The sequence below is a fragment of the Puntigrus tetrazona genome, chromosome 1 (assembly GCF_018831695.1).
Source record: "Puntigrus tetrazona isolate hp1 chromosome 1, ASM1883169v1, whole genome shotgun sequence".
Taxonomy (NCBI): Eukaryota; Metazoa; Chordata; class Actinopteri; order Cypriniformes; family Cyprinidae; genus Puntigrus; species Puntigrus tetrazona.
In genome coordinates, this window is record NC_056699.1 from 27,602,023 (window position 1) to 27,623,292 (window position 21,270).

The 21,270-nt window shown below is 38.7% G+C and overlaps 1 protein-coding gene across 1 annotated transcript in view; it reads right to left on the reverse strand.

The window, feature by feature from the left end:
• Positions 1 to 2,155: 2,155 nt before the first annotated feature.
• gcgrb (glucagon receptor b) overlaps positions 2,156 to 21,270 on the reverse strand; it is a 29,597-nt gene continuing 10,482 nt past the window's right edge. The window contains 14 exon segments of the mRNA XM_043228661.1: positions 2,156 to 2,906; positions 3,739 to 3,780; positions 3,917 to 4,061; positions 4,133 to 4,221; positions 5,126 to 5,195; positions 7,773 to 7,833; positions 7,987 to 8,146; positions 8,340 to 8,499; positions 8,888 to 8,994; positions 9,663 to 9,757; positions 10,842 to 10,878; positions 10,881 to 10,951; positions 11,024 to 11,120; positions 13,612 to 13,701. Of these exon segments, the coding sequence (XP_043084596.1) occupies positions 2,553 to 2,906; positions 3,739 to 3,780; positions 3,917 to 4,061; positions 4,133 to 4,221; positions 5,126 to 5,195; positions 7,773 to 7,833; positions 7,987 to 8,146; positions 8,340 to 8,499; positions 8,888 to 8,994; positions 9,663 to 9,757; positions 10,842 to 10,878; positions 10,881 to 10,951; positions 11,024 to 11,120; positions 13,612 to 13,662 (1,539 nt within the window). The 5' untranslated portion in view covers positions 13,663 to 13,701 and the 3' untranslated portion in view covers positions 2,156 to 2,552.

A 21,270-nucleotide genomic window follows, 5' to 3' on the forward strand; every position in this document is an offset into this window, starting at 1 on the left:
AAAAGGCTAACGTAAAATTAACTAACTACTGCATATGACAAGACAAGCTGAACAACCAAGAAGGGCACTGCTGAGTCTGAAGATTGCTTTCGAGGTTTTATCTTAAGAACATTTGAGGTGTCTTAACTACAGAAAGGCTGTTAAACCCGCAGTGCTGCACAGGATCATTTAATCAGGTGCTGCTGCAGAAGGATCCCGACCCCACCAGGACATACATCAGAACCTTCTCGAAATGACACACAATTACAATCCCAGAGTCGTTCAGCGTCAGACGATCCATTCAGGGACGACTCTTGTCGGGCGTGAGGTCCGGCTCTGTGACGAGGAGGGCTTTGATCAGACCATATGCTCGAGCACCGCGCTGAAACATGCATGAAATAGCTGCCTCATTAACAGAAATGACTGAAATGTGCTTCCAGCAAATGACCTGAGGACAGAATTAATGAAAGAGGAATAATACCCTCACGTGGACGGGCCTTTTTTGCACATTCACTTCACTTACACTTTTGATCAAGCCGTTTTGTTCTCGGCTGATCGATGTTTGGACGTCTGCAGTGGTGTTAGTGGCCATGTGTGTGTGTGTGTGTGTGTGTGTGTGTGTGTGTGTGTGTGTGTGTGTGTGTGTGTGTGTGTGTGTGTGTGTGTGTGTGTGTGTGTGTGTGTGTGTGTGTGTGTGTGTGTGTGTGTGTGTGTGTGTTATGCGGTCCACCGTGGCTTCAGCGAGTTCCCAGAGATCTCCATAAGAAGCATTCATCAGCCTGCAGTAAATCAAAGCCATCCACGACAGACTAAACAACTGGGAGTTTTATTTTTTTTGCGATTTTTCGTTCTTTTTTCCCCCTCTTTACTTGTTCTCGCAGGCAATAACAAAACTGATTTACACAAGTACCGCAGTTTAACTCTTCCGTACAAATTCTTTCCACGAAGCACAAAAAAAAGAACAAAAACCATGACCATGACGCAGGTTACACTCCGTACGAAGCTCCGTGTTTATGATGTATTATTAATATTAACTGAAGCTCGGCGGTAGTCACTCGAGATTTAGTGGTCGGGTTTTAATCGACTTCTTCTTTCAGTGTCAGCCTCATTGCTATTCATTTGCATTTTTATGCTTGCATTTTAATAAACTTCAGATGATCGATACATTATGTAAATCTTCTATATAAAAACAGCTATGGCACAAAACACCTGCTCATCAAATGCTTATATTATGGACCACATCTTCAAGCCAGAAGATGGCATATGTGACACTAAAATATGATTTTGCATCCTTATTATTTTTTTTTTGGTATACTTAAGGCTGCGAATGAATGCTGCGTTCAACAACACATCTATTTTTCAATGTATATACATAGATATATATTCATAACAACACCGTGGTTTGCTTCAGTAAATAATGCATCATGAACAGGGAGAGTGCTTCAGCCTTGTGTCGATTTAAACAATTTTCACCCAAATACAGAATGATTTATCGTGTCACGTTTAAGTAACGGTTTTGAATGCTGCTAGAGATCCTCCACAATCCGAGAAGCCTCGCGTGGGAGCCGTAAAGATCATCCCTGAGCTCCCGGCTGAGCCGTTTTTCGTCCTGATGAATTGTGGGTAGCCCAGTGAAGTGTGCAGAAAGACGTATAGTGAACACTGTACCTTTAAAAGCTTCCACTGAGGATCTGCTTGAAATTGACGGCGCGTTTATTGAAGCACCTGATCACGACACCATCAACACCCCACGTGAAACATCAAGCTCTGACGTCAAGCGAGCGGTAAATCTCCTTTTCTGTCTGTGGTTAGTGCTCAGTAGAAATGGAACTGAATTATGGATGCGTTTCTTAAAGGGCAACACAATGAAAGGTGGTTTGGCTCCTGAGTGGGTAAATAACCAAGTGGTTTGTTTTTACTGCTATTAAATGAGCAGCGCCTTGCCGTTTCTTCACAGCATGATGTTCTCCAGACCCTTCACCCTCTCTGCTTCTCTCAGCAGGAATGAGCATCTGCTAAGTGCATGAAAAGTAAATGTAATTGGTATTTCCACCACAAATAAGTTGCTTTTAGTGTTTACAGGCGATTGTTTAGTCAAAAGAATATTTTTATTTTTTTAACTAAATTTCAAAGCCAAAAAAACCCATTCATCGCCTACTGACGATGAAGAAGGCTCACATGTTCAAGACACATTCAGACTAAGCAGCTTTTTGTTGGTCAACGCAGCAATTTAATGTGAACTACTTGAATATAAGGCAACTTTTTCGAACTCATGTGGATTTCTGTGTTGATGAGAGACATTACAATAACGCAAGTTACGCTTTTAATTACTTTTCCCAAGTGACTAGCAATTACTTTTTCATTGACAAGAAAATGTCCAGGTTACTTAAAAAAAAAATTACCAAGCTGTGGTTAATGTGCCCGTAGCTTAAGAAGACGTCAATAAATAATACTATTTGGTAATTTACCAACTCAGGAGATTACTGCGATTTGTTTTTAAGGGTTAACAGATCCACCTCTCCATGCTGTTTGGTAACGTGAAGACCGTATCTGATCCATCAGTGTTAAAAACCTCAAACGTTGGTTTCTGTCACCGCTGCTGAGCACTCACTGTTGAGGGGACGCTCTTCCAGACAAATGTCTTCTGTCAGAGAGCTGCAGTTACTAGCGCCCTCCTGTGGCTCGGAGGTCAGCTGCAGCCTGGCACGGCCCCGGTTCCGGCTCGCTCCGTTCTGAAGACCCATCACCAGACGCTGGGACTCTGCCGAGGCCGCCAGCTCTGGGGTTTCGGGGCATTCGTGGGTCATCGCCGGAGCCATGCTGCCACTTTTGGCATGAGGCGTCTGGCTGTGGGTGTGACGGTACTCTTCCTCAATGTCCTTGCCTAGTTTCCACCTCTTCCACTTCTTCAGCATCTCGCTCTGGACCTGGAGAGCCAGGGAAACACAGACCGTTGAGTCACAGGACTATTCACGGCAAAAACAACCAAAAATAAATGAATCAAAAGCAATAAATATAAAGAAAGGGCACACTCATGCTCAACATAAGAGGCTCCACAAGGAATCTTTACTCTGTCATGGTGTTTAATATTTGATATTAATTTCATGCTTTCTAAATTGGTTGTTTAACATATACTGCCTATTTTAATAATACCTGATGCTTTTTCTGTCTATTTATATTTGCTGCAATTTTGGACAAGTTTATAATAGTTTACTAAAATTAAAACCATAAAAATAAATGTTATCTGTCATTTATCTACCCTCAAGTAGTTCCAAACTCGTATGAATTTCTTTGTTCTGCCGAACACAAGGGAAGTTTGTAACCAGGCTCTTTAGGGTCACCACTGACTTCCATGGTATTTTTTTCCTTCTGTGAAAGTCAACGGTGACCCAAAAAAGCCTGGTTACAAACTCTCCAAAATATCTGTATGTAATAACTAAATTCATACAGGTTTGGAACTACTCGATGGTGAGTAAATGATGAGTGAAATTCATGAAAAAATAAAAAATATTCTAATGATGTTGAAGAAAAATCGATCATTTTGACCCCTACTATGTATTTTTGGCTATTGCTAAAAATACACCCATGCTACTTGGATTAAAGATTGGATTTGTGCTCCAGGGCACTAAAAAAAGCAATGATCTTAGGTCACCAATCAAATCCATTGTGCAGCTGGGTTTTAGAAGCGAAACTAGATGAGAACTGCTGTTTATAGATGCGATAGATCACGTGTAGCTCAAAAAGAAACATCTCTCTCACCTCTTTGTTGACGAAGCAGTAAAGGATGGCCACCAGCAGACCCTGAAGATTACAGACAACAACAACACACATGAACCTCAACCATCTGCTATCATCTCACAGCAGAAACAATCCATCAGAGAGATCTCTTTAACGATCTGATATGACGTCGGTGGGCGGGTGACCTTTGCCCTCTGACCTGGAAGGAGCTGAAAAGGAGGTCGTAGAAGAGGCGGATGAGCCTCAGAAGAGACTCCTTCGGCACGGACTCATCGATGACGAAGGTGAAGAGGATGGCGTGAATCCCCAGCAGAGGAATCAGGGTGAGCGTGGACTTGGCCAGCCTGAGGAGAACGCCGGAGAAACACATGAGCACGAGCTCCGCTCGCAAGAGAAAAAAGACGGCAGAGATTACCTGAACTTGTAGTCGGTGTATCTCATCTGATGCGCCTTCAGCTTGGACATCAGAATCTTTATTATGCGAATGAATATGATGAAATTAATCTATTCCAGAAGGAAAGAAAGAGACGGGTTAAAAATCACTGGAACTGCTGTGATGGGTCTCATTCAAATCACTTTAAATAATATCCAAGACAGGTCAAAGCTTAACACATGATCTCAATCCTAATGGGATCTCTCCGTTCTGACTTCATGATGCTTTCATGTGAAACTTCTAAAGCCGTCTGGATCCGTTTCAAAACATAGCACGAGCGCAGTTCAAACGGGAATCGTGAAATCAATCATTTAGGTTGTGGAGAACCGCAATTTTCGGTTGCGTTTGTGTTTACTGCTTTGTAAAGCCCTCGGAGCATTTTTCTGTGCGTCGATGAGCGCGTCGAACAAACGCTGAGTGACACGAGGATGTCATAAAGCGTTCCTGAGCCCGAGGCGCTCGCCGGACGAACGCATCCTCAGATAATACGAGCGTGCGAACGCAGAATCATATCAGAGACTGCTTGAATCTCAATTCTCCGGCCCATCCATATGCAACACACACACACACACACACACACACACACACACACACACACAGGATGTCGACGTGACGAACGGTATCGTTGTCATTCGAGGCTGTGGTTCTTTCCCAAACAAGACAGAACATTACGCTAATGTTTTTCCTTTTTGGTTGTTTTTGGGAACCCTGTAGGTTCTCTTTTAAAGAACCTGCAGGTTACGTTTAGGTGTTTATTTTTATAACCCACCAGCGTTCTCTGAATGTTCCCGGAGGTTACTTTTGAGTTTTATTGTCGAAAACGTTCCCTTAACCTAAAGAGAACATTCTATTTACGTTGAGAAAACGTTCCTGGCTACCCGACAGGGAACACTCCTGGGAAAGTGTTTGGAAGCGAGAGATGGCGTATCTTCATTGCGTGTTTGAACGATATCGTGTGGATGATAGGTCTCTTACCAGATACGCGAACAGTATGGGAGAACGGATGATCCACCAGTAGCCCATGTTGATATTCCTTTCCCAGCATCTGCATATGACAAAATGGCATAATTCATCAATTTAAACGTGAGAAAACTGTCAAACGGTTAAAAACCTAATGCATCATTCATTTTTTCATTACGCTGGTGACACGAGCAATTCGATTCCGCGTTTAAAGTCAACCCGGAAGATTTTCATATACACGTGACATACTTCATAATAAAACAGCACATGTAATGAGAAACGGCGTAAATCTGAATTGATTGTGTGGCGAGAAAGAAAGGCCTTTATCGTATTTTGATGAAGGATTATTTCAGAAATAGTTCGTTGTAAGTCAAGAAACAAGTAGACGCAGAGAGTTTGGATTTAATATTGACTTTTCTTTTCTAAACTGATTAATGCATCTAAGTAAAAGAAACATGTGTCTTTAATTAAGCGTTACCATGGCAATGATCTGCTTTATTGTTATTTCACTTTTTTCCCCTCATCGGCTTAATAACCCTTTCTAATAAACCCCCGCTCACACAGCTGTGAACATCTGCTCAAACTGTGATCTCATTAGCTTTCAAAGGTATTTTTGTAGAGTTTTCATTAAAAGTCTAAACCTTCCCAAATGGTTCTGAACGCAGGAGGAGTTTGAGCTCGGTGTCGTTCGGTAATCCCTCTCCGGGACTCGTTTATTCAGCTCAACATAGACTTCATAAATGCTAATTCGGTACATTTATAATAGTACATGAAGTCATTTGAGTCTGTGTACTTCAGAACTTTATGTCTATTCATTATTACCAACAGCATTCCTGGGGTTACGTTAATATAATAAAATATAAAAATATATAGAATTTTGACTTTTTATATTGTTTTATTAGTCTTAAAATCTGTTTTTTTTTTTTTGTTGATTTCGCCAATACTTTTGTTTCCTTAATCATTATTTTTATTTTATTTTTAGCAAATAGTTTATTATTCTTTTTCCTGTTTTGCATTTATTGTATTTTTGTTGACTGTACATTACGTAGGTAAATATTTAAAGAGTAGCTTACTTGTTTTTTTAAAAGACAAAAATTTGACAATTTTCAACAATTATAATTTGTAATGAAGCTTAATTTTTAATATTTCGATTTTTAAGGTATGAATGTATTAATGCTAAAAGTTACACAAAGTGGTTGGTTATGAAATATGTTGTACAACATCCAACTAAACTCAAACAATAAACAGAAAGAGAGGGAACGGTTTCCGCAGGGAGAAAAGAAGAACGAGCACATGGAGACGTGATGAGAGAGAAAGACAATCTTTTACTCGTCCGCGACTCATCCTCAGCATCACGAGAGCACCTGATTGGTGCAGAGGGAGAGGGGGCGTGTCTAAGGTCACCATCAGCCGCACTTTAAACCCAAACACCCAGATCGCTTCTCATTATCAGCGTGTTTTATTTAAGAGCAATGGGCCGCTTTACGACTCTTTTCCTCCGCTTTCAGTCAGAACATGAACGTCCGGGGAGATCAGGGATGTGAGCGGCTCATAAAGAGCTAATAGTCTCCTGATCCTGCTGTATCCGTGCCGATCCCACACAAACTCATTCCATGTCCGTCAGCACAGCTTTGATAGGCTTCAAATCACACATTGTTTGGAGGAAAAAACTATGTACGATATAGAAATATTTTATATTTACAGTATATGTACAGTTATTATATCACAATTGTTTTTTATCTCTCTATGGGTTATGATTAATTGTGATTAATCATTTGACAGCACACACACACAAACACACGCGTGTATTTATTTTGTGTGTTTTTTTGTCAAGTTTTTTTTTTTAATTTCAACATATTTGAATTTATTTATTTAGACAATCTTTTATATTTTATTAATTTTCTTATTTCAAGCAACATTATTATTCTTATTTTTATCTTATTCTTATCTGTCATGAACACAAAAAAAGTATTATAAATGATTATTTTTTTAGATTTTGTGTTCATGACAGATCAAAAAAGAATTATATATAAATAATATATCATTTATAAAAAATTATCTATAAATATTTATATATTTTTATATATATATATATATATATATATATATATATATATATATATATATATATATATATATATATATATATATATATATTATTTATACATTATTATTTTTTGATCTGTCATGCACACAAAATATCTAAAAATAAAAAAACTATATATATTAAATTTAACATTTTTATTATTATTATTTATAATTATTATTTTTATTATTATTTATACATTATTCTTTTTTTATATGTCATGAACATATAAATATATATATATATATATATACAGACATTACAAATTTTATTGTATGTAATAAAATAAAAAAATATATAATATATATTACATACAATAATATTTATTTATTTACATACAATAATCCCAAAATATATTTGGCCATTTCAGTCACAAAAGAAAACCTGAACGTCGCTGCATTACATACTAAATATGAACCTAAATGGCATTTATTTTCAAGAAACTCAAATAAAGCAAGTCGACGCTTGAACTCCATTAAAAACGCAAAAATAAATGAACAGAGCTGATTCAGTGACAGCTTTAAGTGTGACTCTCTGGAGTCCCTGTCAGTCAAAGTTAGGGTAAAGGAAACATACTCTTCGTTTTCATACAGGTATTTGACCGTCATCCACGGCAGCACGAATATGAGCGGAGCACCTGCAACACAAGAGAGACACGGTCACCTGACGGACGGCCTGCCAATCAAACGCTTTCGTGGCCTCTCTTTGTGAGATCAGACTTCAATAATCAGAAAAAACAGCCCCAGACAAAAGAGCGTCTGAAAGGAAGTAATTAGGCACGATTGCGCACCCCAGCCGATGCAGAGGTAAAGGTAGAAGTAGTTCCTCTCGGAGAAGACGGTGATGACCAGCAGGCTGTGGAGATACAGACCCTCCACCAGCAGCCAGTAGTTGTTGGCCATGACGCTGTACTGCATCATCACCATCGCAGCCCGGCATCCGCTCAGCGTCTGAGGAACACACCGACGGACCGCTTCAGTCACGTTCATGGGCTAATCAATGACATCGATGAGAATCAAAAACATCGTGCGGGTTTTGATCAAGCGTTTAGCTTAAATATTCATTTCTTTTCAATTGCATATATTTTGGAGCCACACACACACACACACACCAATCAAGAGAGCGGAGTGAAGCGTGGCGAACCTGAGCGCTGAGCCGGCGCTGGCCCTGGAAGTGATGCGGGCCGCTCCGAGCGCTGTTCATCCGGTCCAGCAGAGCGTCTTTCACCAGGATGGAGGCGGCGCGCAGGATGAAGGAGCCGAACAGGTTCATGTGGATGTTGTTCCTCATGCAGTGCAGCTTCCTGCAGAAAAGCAGACGCACGAATCGGATCGCCATTGCTTGGGCTTTCGATCAATCGCTTTTGTTTATTCATTCATTTAGAGGAAGCTTTTATCCAGAGTGTGAAGAAGCGAGGAACACGAGGAACGATTGATCATTAGTCAGCGACCTGAGAAGTGCTGGCTTTACAGCTTCATCACTAGAAGAACTGAGCTGAATAGGGCACGAATAGGGCAAATATACAGAAAGAGAGTTGTTTTTTTATTTAAAGATCTATTTATTTTCTTATAGATAACATCATGTTTAATTCAAATCAATATGAAAGTAAAGGGAAACGCACCCCGAACACTACATAGAGTATTTCACGGCGCTCTATACTTATAGTGAGTGATGTAATAGTCTGTGTTTACCTGAAGCTGATGAGGATGGCCAGAGCGAGGGTCAGCGCCGCCAGAGACAGAGAGTATCCCACTGTGTACATGGCTCTGAACTTACTGAGGATCTGACCGTACTGCTTCTTCACACACACACACACACACACGGAGAGAGAGCTGGGTCAGTGGAGCGTCGCTCGCCTCACACTCGTCACACACTCGTCTCACACTCGTCACACACTCGTCTCACGCTCGTCACACGCTCGTCACACGCTCGTCTCACGCTCGTCTCACGCTCGTCACACGCTCGTCACACACTCGTCACACACTCCACACACTCGTCTCACACTCGTCACACACTCGTCTCACTCGTCACACACTCGTCTCACACTCGTCACACACACTCGCTCGTCACACACTCGCCTCACACTCGTCTCACACTCGTCACACACGCGTCACACACTCGCCTCACACTCGCCACACACTCGCCACACACGTCACGCGCTCCACACTCGTCACACACTCGTCTCACACTCGTCACACACTCGTCACACACTCGTCTCACACTCGTCACACACTCGTCACACACTCGTCTCACACTCGTCTCACACTCACACTCGTCACACTCGTCTCACACTCGTCACACTCACACACTCGTCACACACTCGCCACACACTCGTCACTCGCCACACTCGTCACACACTCGTCACACACTCGTCTCACACTCGTCTCACACTCGTCACACACTCGTCACACACTCGTCACACACTCGTCTCACACTCGTCACACACTCGTCTCACACTCGTCTCACCTGTCCAGGGTCGTCCTGCTCACACTCGCTGGTGTTTTTCCCACGAGCCCATCGGCCGTCAGCGCCACACACACGGTAAACCAAGCCCCGCTGCACTGCTCAAACACACCAACACGTTACACTTCTTCAGGACAGCCTTAGCATGCGAGGAGATGACCAGCTGATGGAAAACCTCATCAGAAACATTCCAGTGCTAGCTTAAAGGTGCCTCAGAATGGAAAACTGTATTGATCTCGGTTGAAGAGTTACATTTCTTTTTAAACGCGAGCAGGGCTTGACTGTTTGGTTTTATTATAAATACTTCTGTCTAAAGCTATTTACACGCCATAAAGTGCAATGAATAACCCTCAGGCCGAAGGAAAAGTGATGTCTAGTCACTAAATACAGGAGAAGAAGCTTCAATACTCTTCAGAGCAATTGTTAGTTTCTCTAAACTAGTCATTTTTGCTTAGTATGGTTGAACTGGATCATCAAAGGTCAGCAGCAAAGGCATTTGAATGGGATTAGATGCGTTTCTTTTAATTATTGCAGGTTTGCGTAATTTCAATAAATACAGTTTTTTGTTTTGTTTTGTGAGTGAGATGAATTCACGTTTAGTCTAGAATTCACACACAAAACTTTCACAAAACACGAGGCCCGCCAGGCAATGAATGGGAAACGCTTTTTAAAAAAACAAATTTATATTAAAAATACTAGTTACATGAGAAAAGTAATCCGATTACATATTACTTGTAATGCTTTACCCTGAACGCTGGTGCACAGCATTAATCAATTAATTAATGTTAATTACAGTATAATTACCTTGAAATCCTTCCTAATAATCCAGTAGTTTCTTTCTAGGGAGAAATCCAAGGCTTCGGAAAAAACGTTTTCTTTTATTTTCCATTTTATATTTACTTTAGGTTTTATTCATTTTATATGTCTTTGTCATGTCATTTTGTATGGGATATATATTATATACAGTATATATATAAAATAAAACATGCTATCATGGAACCAGCTGAAATATGATGACTTTAACTTGAATCATGTAATAACAGCTCTTCTTTTCTAACATGGCTGCCGTCTTGCCATGTTCTTCGGTGTTTAATATGAATGACAGATAAGAGCTGAGATCTCGTTCCTCTGATGTCTAATGGAGACGGTCCTCAAGCCCTGCATTTTAAGCGAGCGCTTTACCTTTCCGGTACCAGGGCAGGTACCACGGGCAGGACACGCGTTGACCGTGGTTCCCGGCGGTCCATCGGGCCAGCACACGTACTGATCAAAGGTCCTGTTACACACGGGCCCTGGGGCACACAGACACACGTGAGCCGCTGAAGAAGCACACACTGATCACCCGCTGCGGTCTGCGGACTGACCTGCGGCCGGCGGAGAGCTGCTCAGGCTCTGGACGCACTCATTGGTGTAGATCCTCCACTGCTCCTGCAGCAGCTTCAGAGATTTCCCAGAAGACACCTACAAACAGCACACCCCTTCAGACCTCCGCTCAAACACACCGAACATTCACACGGCCAGAGGCGCTTCTGAAAAACCAACCCAGTTACAAAGAATATCATATATTAGGAGATATAATTGTTTATTTATTATTATAGTACTTTTTCGTATTTGGAATTTATTTGATACTTTTATTGTTATTATAGTTTTCATTTAATTTAATTAAATTTTTGGTCATTTTATTGAGCTGTTGTCTTTATTATTCGTTAGTTGTTCTTTAAAAATAAATAATAATAATAATAATAATAATAATAATAATAGAAGATGAGAATAGCAGTAATAATAATATTTTTTTATTTAGTTATTTATTGTTAGTATTTTTTTATTTCAATCATTTAGGTACTTCATCTTATACCACTTTATTTTAGTTAGTTCCTAGTTTTTATTTTTATAATTAATTTTATAATATTTCATTGTAGTTACAATTTTGGTAGTTTTGTTGTGTTTTTTCAGATTTTTAAAATTTTTATATTTTATTTCTTTTATTTTATTTTATATTTCACTGCAGTAATGAGTTTATCATCCTTCTTCTTCTTCTTCTTCTTCTTATTTTATCTTTAACAACATGGACACTGAATGATTCTAAATTCTTTTTTTCATCATAAAATGGCATTAAAAAAACCTCCCCAAATATCAGAGAGATGTTGATAAGACTTCAAAAAAACGTGTCTCCAGGATTTTAATTGGCGTTCACATGTGGGTCGCTCTGCGTTGATCAGATCCTTCATTAAAAACGGCTCGGGCTCCTCATAAACAGCTCAAAAGTACCTGAGCTGCGCTTTGAGATAAACGTCCTCTTTCTTCTGATTTGATTCGGGTTAATTGTGCCGTTTTAATTGCGCTGAAACACAAGCTGTAGAGCCTCTCTGATGTTAAAGTGGACTAGATTTCATTCAGTTTGTGCTTTCTTAAATACAAATCTGTTTATTCAACTGCGTCCCCAGAAGAAACCCGATGGCATCTCGTGTAAAGTTCACATGGGTTGAGATTCCCGGTAAACCGGCCTGGAGGCGCTGATGCTTTCGTGTGGCTCAGATGAAGACTCTCCACACAGATATGATATAATGACCTAAAGCTGACCTGGGGCTTTTCTTCATGTTTCTATGCCTGATGTATGCTGATGAACACACTGCTACACGATCATAACCAGTGTTTTCATCTCGCTTTCCAGTTGAACACAGATCCTTAGTGTCCAAACTAAATTAAGTCAGGTTTTTGTTTAAAAGAAAATAATTTGACAGTAACAGATCAAAACACAAACAAAAAAACAACAACTTAATTTCACTAAAATGTTGCGGCAAGTAAATAAATAAATCTAAATTAATATTTTTAATCATCAAGGATGCATTCAGTTGATCATAAAACACTTCTATTTCAAATGCATGCTGTTCGTACGATACTACTCATCTGTGAGGCGCAAAAAATAAAGTTTCAACAAAATATGCTGCTTTCAACGTTGATAATAATCAGAAATGTTTCTTGAGCGGATTTCTAAAGGATCATGTGACGCTGAAGACTGGAAATTCAGCTTTGATCACAGGAATAAATTACATTTTACAATAGAAACGCATAGAAAGCAGCTATTCGAATTATAATAATATTTCAGATTTTTAATGCATTTTTGATGATGTGAGATGATGATAATAAAATAATAATAATAATAATAATAATAATAATAATAATAATAATAATAATAAAGAAGATGAGAATTAAAATAATAATAATAATAATAATAATAATAATAATAATAATAATAATAATAAAGAAGATGAGAATTAAAATAATAATAATAATAATAATAATAATAATAATAATAATAATAATAAATAAAGAAGATGAGAATTAAAATAATAATAAAATAATAATAATAATAATAAAGAAGATGAGAATTTAAAATTTAAAATGAAGATGACATAATAATAATAATAATAATAATAATAATAATAATAATAATAATAATAATAATAATGAGAATTAAAATAATAATAATAATAATAATAATAATAATAATAATAATAATAATAATAAAGAAGATGAGAATTAAAATAATAATAATAATAATAATAATAATAATAATAATAATAATAATAATAATAAATAAAGAAGATGAGAATTAAAATAATAATAATAATAATAATAATAATAATAATAAATAAAGAAGATGAGAATTAAAATAATAATAAAATAATAATAATAATAATAAAGAAGATGAGAATTTAAAATTTAAAATGAAGATGACATAATAATAATAATAATAATAATAATAATAATAATAATAATAATAATAATAATAATAATAATAATGATGATAATAAAATTAAAATTTTACAATAGAAACACATAGAAAGCAGCTATTCAGAATTCTAATATTATTTCAGATTTTTAATGCATTTTTGATCAAATAAATGAAAGAAAAATGAAGTGAAAAAGCTCAAGGCTAGTGTGTTTTGACCTGAGCGTTTGAGGTGAGTGTGAAGAGGACCAGCAGCAGACAGACGGACATTCCTCCCTGCGGCTCATCACTCGCTCGTCATCACACCGCCTGCAGAAGAAGCAGCGGGTTACAGCCACTTTCAGAGTTATTATCCATCACTGAGATTCATGTGAATGTTTTTCAGACTGTGAGAGTTATGAATTAAAGTGGTGCCTCCATCGTTGTTTTCTCCTCCGTGATCATTATCATCAGGAACAGACTCCTACAGAGAGTGTGTGTTATGAGTAAACTCCTATTTTGGCCGAATCCCTGCGGAGCGTTCGGAGCGGAAGAGATTTAGTCCTCAGATTTCCCACACTGACATTCCTCTGGTGACATGCCATGGCATTACACACACACACACACACACACACACACACACACACACACACACACACACACACACACACACACACACACACACACACACACACACACACACACAGACATACACACACACACACACACACACACACACAGACATACACACACACACACACACACACACACACAGACACACACAGACATACACACACACACAGACATACACACACACACACACACACAGAGTAACAAGAGCAGAAGGAAAAAAAAATAAAATCACAATAATGTGTTTTAGTGGAAAAGCTCAGCTCCGTCCAGTGTCTCCTTCCACGCGACAGTAGACCGTTTTTTTTCCGAAGCTGGAGAACGGAACGAAATCTGAAACGTTTCTGCAAAAAACACCTTTACCATGGTAACATTTTTGGCTAAAACGTTTCAAATTCCATTCTGTTCCAATCTCTCCGCTGGACGTGTCTCCCAGATCCAGCCGTTCACTTCAGTCCGGCGATGAAGAACGTCAGAAGACATTCGCATTGCTTTTCCTGCTGTGTAGGAAATGATTACATTGAATCTGGATTGAAGTACCTGTAACTGGATTATATTACAGTTAAAAAAGCTTATAATCGATACTTTTTCTAGAGCAAGAATGTGACTTGAAAACCCACCGCATCTCGTCTGTCGTCATGATCTGTATAAACCCCAGTGAGAGCTGAGGTGCGGGTCATTTCTACAGATTCATACGAAATGTGCAACTTGCATACAACTGGTCAAACACCATATAAAACAGCAGTCAAATATTCCAAATGTATTGATTCTCTCTATTTTTTTTCGCTTTCATGGATTCCTTTCCACTTGCATAGCTTTCAAATTATTTCTTTTCATTTTATACTTTAATGAATTCGTATCAATACGGTATGCTTAATGCTAAGACGGAAAAAGAAAGATAAAAGTAGCACAAGTGATAGACAAGGTGAAATGTCAGAACAACGAGTAAGCCAGGTTACTGTAACATGTCTGTTCTGTGTTTCTCTGACCTAGTTCGTCTTTCTTCTGATTAGTTTATTCGGTGTTTTTAATCATCTCATCAGTTCAGTTGTTTGCTCACTGCTTGTAAGCCCTCGGTTTCCCCGGCTTGGAATAAAACACCAGCTTTCTATGGATGCTTCCACACAGACCCTAAAATGCAAATGTTTGGGTTTTTTCCATCCTCTTCATCCAGGTCGACGAATCTTTTCAGTTTCGCCCGTTTCGCCAATGGCGGTGTTGCTTCGAAAAGCCGCGTGAAGACTATCCTCGACGTGATCCCGCGGTACTTCGTACTCATTTTACGTGAAATAAAATATACAAAACTGACGTATTGGCTAACAACATATCCTTACGAATATTGAAATTGAGGCATTCGTTTTATTATTTTTGCCGTTTTTAGGCGTCATATCAATGACCTTGTTTGCAACTGCATTAATTATGTGTTTTATTCTGTTCTGTGGGATTTCTGCTGGTAAAAAAGTACCTCTACTTTTCCTTTATTGTCTAAGTTACGTGCCGTGGGCCACAAAATGTACTCGACTGCGAGGAACACCCAAATCCCAAATCCTTATTCCTACACACACACACACACACACACACACACGACCACTGCATTACTACATAATCTGAAGTTGTAGGAGAAACCCTGAAATCAAGTCAACGCATTTTGTGCAAGAAACACACCTGAGAACCTGAGAAGCCTCGAGCGCCAGAAACGAGAAGCCCCTCTCAATAACCATCTCCCACACGTTCCCCCTGCAATCCCTCACCCGTGTCCTTTCTCTTTTTCCCGCTGCGGTAAACCTGTAAAACAGTTTCACCTCTAACGTGCGACCTGACCCTTCACAGCTGAAGAAAAAAGATAAACGGAGGGAGGAGAGATTAGATTTGGAGGGGGCAGAGAGGGTCAGAAGTGTCAGGGATGAACACACGTCCTGCAGCTCGGTGCACACGGCATTGTGGGAAATAACGATTTCTGTGCACTAATTCAGCTTAGATTAGTGCGAGGGCCTCCTCCGTCCGCTGAGCGGTTAGCATTCACTTAAGCGTCTGTGTTTAAGGTGTTAACCATTGATTTAATTAGCGCCGCTCTCGTTGTCTTAAGTTAATTGTTTGTAATTCAGACTTGATCTTTCAAATCACGGCTTGTTGAAGAGATCACCGCGCTGTTGTTTTTGTGGTACGACGCACATTTTCACCTGATAGACACGAGCCACCTCTAGAGAGCAGAACACGCTAGAAACCTTCACGGAGATGATGTACTAACCGAGCTTTTGGTCTTAAGACATCCATAATATAGAAGAAAAATACAATGGAAATGGATGGGGACCGACATTCCTCAAAATATCTTCTTTTGTGTTCAGCTGAAGAAAGAAAGTCATACGGTTTTGGAACTTTAGGGTCAGTAAACGATAACAGGAATTTATTAATTTGTTTATTTATTGGCTGAATGCATTAACTACAGAAAATCCTTCATTCCTCAATAATCTCTCTGACAGAGACGGAGAGAGAGCGGTAATAAAATACAGCTTAATAACCAAAAAGCATGCTGACTGAAAATGCCATTTAGTTATTAATAGTGTGTGTGTGTAATGGTTTTAGTAATAGGCTGAATTAAGGCCGGATCTGAAGTGGACTGTGTGAGCCTCTTTAGTTCATTGCTTTTTAAATACTCTCATTATGTGCAATAGATAAATGAATCATCTGGAAGTAAATGCTTATTGATTCGGAGGAACTCAAGTACCGTTTTCAAAAGCGATTAGGACCATTGACACGGAATATAAACAGCACGTAAATCAGCTGCACTGTGAACCGTGAGATGTGTGAGACGTCTTCACTGCTGCTCCATCGTAACGCAGCTTTACACAACAGAACATCTTATAATAGTAATATTAGGGTTAGGGTTAGGGTTAGGGTTTTATTATATTTCAATAGTACTATTTGTATTATTTACATTTTAATATTCATTATTATTCGTTTTTTATGTTTGCTTGTGTGTGTGTGTGTGTGTGTGAAACATATATACACACAATATTATTACATCTAGTATAGTGATAGCATACAGTAATATAACATAGTAATAACTACATTATACACACAAATATAAACTGGTCATCCAGTATTATAGCAAAACTCAAAGCCTGTATTAAAAAAAACTAAACAAAAAATCCTAGCAACTCTAAATTAAAAATTTTATTGAAAAACACAAAGTAAGAGGATGAACATTTCCAAGTCAATGACTATATTTCGGGGTAATTAAATTAATAATTCAAAGACCGTTTTATCCTCAAGAGCCAAGTGAGATTGAGGAGGTGGTGTTCACTGACTCTGTCAGAGCTGTAGACTTCACGGGCTGTGATTGTACCACGACAACAACAACAACAACAACAACAACAACAACTGACGCCTGGAGCTTCACACAGTGTGAAAACAACGAGCGAAGGCCAGTGTGAAATGTCACATGACATCTGAGCTCCAGATTGCCAGGAGGCATCCGAGAGCCCCTGCATTCAGCTGGGACGAGCTTTCAGTGCTCGGATCACACCAAAGTTGAGCTTTCTGGTCATCGGATGAAACGGCAGCCTCGGCGTAAACAAAATACCGAGCATCCTCGGACACATGGCGCCCAACTGTGAAGCATGATGATGGGGGTGTGCCGCGCTGCGCTGAATGCAGGACAACGCAAAGAAGACTCAAGAAAGTCTCCAAGACGCCTGGAACCCTAGGGAGATCCTAGAACACCTTTATGAATTGCTTTCCAGCTGGATGCTGAAACATCAAACCAAATCTATGCAGGAAATCAGCTACGTTTGAGCGTCCAACTCCGACTTCAGACATCGGGCTAGTTCATGTTTTATTAGTGGACTTAAAAAAAAGAGAGAAAGTGAGGAAAGAATGAGTTCAAGAGAATGAAAAAGAGAAATCCCAAGTTTACAGCAATATGTGCAATCGCATAGACCCGTTTCTCCCCCCAGATCATAATGTTATCTCAGCAGTCACGTGGTTCAAATTTTCCTGCTCTTGCAGAATATAATTTTGGACATGCTTTCTATAACAGGGACATGATACATTTGACTAAGAATTGATTGGAAGAAACGTTTCAAGCAAGGAAATTAAAACACACATACCAAACAGATATGGCTGCGCAAACCATTCCATAGTTATATAAAATGCATACACAATGAGTGATTAACACATGATAGTTAATTGCGTGGGTTACATATAATATGCAACTATGCATGTGGGTGATATAAATCCTGTTATGATGATTCTATGCAAGTATAGGCATGAAAAAGGCATGAAAAAGGCAGTTTCTGTGCCAGTTTGCAAACGTAAGGGCAGATGTCTCATAAGGAATTTATGGTCTGATGAAAGATCCATCCAATCATTTTTTTTTTATTATTTTACCCATGTAATTGCCATGACGGGCTATGACTCTGAAACCCTGTTGGATCATACGTTCAATGCATAGTGCCAAAGATGGCACAAAGGGGGTGAATACTTATGCAACTGAATGTTTTAGGTCTAATAACTACACTAGAAATAATAGTCTCCTGTCGCTCAGAATAAAAACACACCAACATTAGTCGATTTAGACCAACAAACCATCCTTACAGGAAATACAGCTAAAGCCACGCTCGATAGCAATGGGAACATTGGGCCAAATGTATTCAGTCGTTTACTAAACCCATTTTGGTGTGTAGAAAATCAGCGCAAAACCACTCTTCCTGTCATTCGTCTCCGCTCAAACACTCTTAAATTCACAAGTGTGCAAATTAATTAATACTTTTATTCAGCGAGTATCTATCAAAGAGACAGTATAGAAATGTATAACATTCCAAAAAAGTTGAAAAAAAAAGCTTTCTTAAGGATCATATGACTGCAGTAATGATGCTGAAAATGTGGCTTTGATCACAGAAATAAATGACATTTTACACTACATTTTGGATCAAATAGTTGGTGAGCAGAAGAGATCCAAAACATTTTAAAAGTGAACCAATCCCAAGCTGCGTGCTGGTCACATGTCTTGAATGTAGACTAATGTATAACATCTGTAAAACGTCACACGTGTCTATTTCTGCTTCGGTCTACTCACGCCACGAGAATCTGACGGCTTTGCTAATGTAAATGTCCTCCGCGATGAGTTCTCATCAAACATTCAACACCATTTGATCACGCACGGCTATTCTGTAATGGATTTTCTTTATTTATTTAATTGTGAGATCGCTGATATTCATAATTTGCGTCTGAGTCTCTGCAAAGCCCCGTCTGACATGTTAAACACCGTGGCTTCCTATCAGGAAAGAAAGTTCTGCAACATCACTGTCTGGTTCACAGACAGCTCAAAAGTGAGAGCTTATTCAGTATTAGACCTTCAAGAAAGTTTGTTGAATGGTCTATGACTCTGTAAAAGTTAAAGCTCATTTGAAGAACAGTTCCTGACACGCATTAACAAAAATCACTTCCTTTTTGCCGCAGAGCTTCAGGTTAAGCAGGTCAATAAAATGTCTGGCAACATGTGCTTCACTTAATGGACATCATGAGTAACACCGTTAAAGTGTCTGGCAACACCGTCGTTCTTCAAGCGTCCTCAAGTGGCCTTATCATCACATGATGGGCAACATGAATCAAAGAAAAGTTATTACTGAGATGATGAAGGTTAAAACGATGATTTGACAGCAGCTCTAGTGGCCAAAATGGATAGCGAGGGCTTCCAAGTGAAGGAGAAGTCATTTTATTTAATGGGATGTAAAAATGACTGTGTGAAAAAAAGGTTGGGCTTTTCTCCTCTATGATTTTAAAAGAGACTACATCTACATGCACTCATATATATATGCTTGCTTAGTGTGTGTGTGTGTGTGTGTGTTAGATTCCCCATTTGATCGTTTCAAGCACACAAACCACATACACAGTTTAAATAATAGGACATCTATGGTTCCACTTGTATGAATGATTATGTGACCCTTTATATTATTTAATAAAATAAAAAAAAATATATATATTACAAAGCATTTTCGGCTTTGGGTTTTGACCAACCACATCCAGAATTCACAGTTTTGGCCCAAAACACACACACACACACACACACACACACACACACACACACACACACACACACACACACACACACACACACACACACACACACACACCAGTATGCAAAATGATGTTTAAGAGGGTTTATTCTTTAAATATCTTCAATGTTGCTGAAAAATGTGTGGTTTTTTTTACCATTTTTTACTATTTTGATTTATGTCTTAGTTTTAGGTTGTACTATGTTTATCTTCTTTTACAAAGTAATTTGAGATTGATTTTTATTAACGTATTTGAATGTAATATTGCAATAAAAATGCACTAAATGGGTTTAGTTTAGTTACTAATATACATAATTGTCTAAAAAGGAAACAAATTACTTGTTCATTTTAAGAGACCTGTCTTATTGTCCCTTCTATATTTAGGATTGCTCTTTAATAAAAAGTATTTAGTTTTATCAGATTACTTGGCATGATGGAATTTTGGGTAGAATACTTCATTACTAAAATATTAAACAGCTACAGCCCTAATATATAAGTGCTAATCGCATTCAAAATAAAAGCTTTTGCTAACGTACATGCATATATTTATGAAAAATATGTTGTGTTGGTATATTAAATATATTTACATATATTACATGTGTGTATTTATATATACGCTAATAAATGTACTCACACATACTGCATAAAAGCTTTTATTTTGGACGTGATTGTTTGTAATGCGCTGCGATAATGCAATTTCTTTGTGCAGAAAGCACCTTTCTTCTGAGACTGCTGGAGGGTTCGTGGTTTGTTAACACAAACAACACAACAGATTGAACTCAGTCTGGCAGTTCTGAAACGATCGAGTGCTTTCACACACCTCCAAACGACCTCTGCAGCCGCCTTCACCCACAGAGCGAGCTCAAACACAGGGAAGACGTTCCCGTGCCACGACGTGGACACGCGCCAACATCAACACGCCACGTTTATGATGAGCATTTACCAAAACCAGATAAAGGCCTTGTGTGCAAACATGTGCATGTGTGTGTCTGCGGATGATTAAGCGATCGCAGTGATGTCATTGGCATCCCAGCATTCCGTGGCTGCAGATGTTTTCGGTTCGACACACACACACACACACACACACACACACAGGGAGCATCAAGACTAATGTCATATTTTACCCCAACATCAAAATAAGAAAAAAAATCAAGTTTTTTTGGACAATTATAATTGTTTTGGCTTTTAAAAACTAGGTACATAGTTCATAACA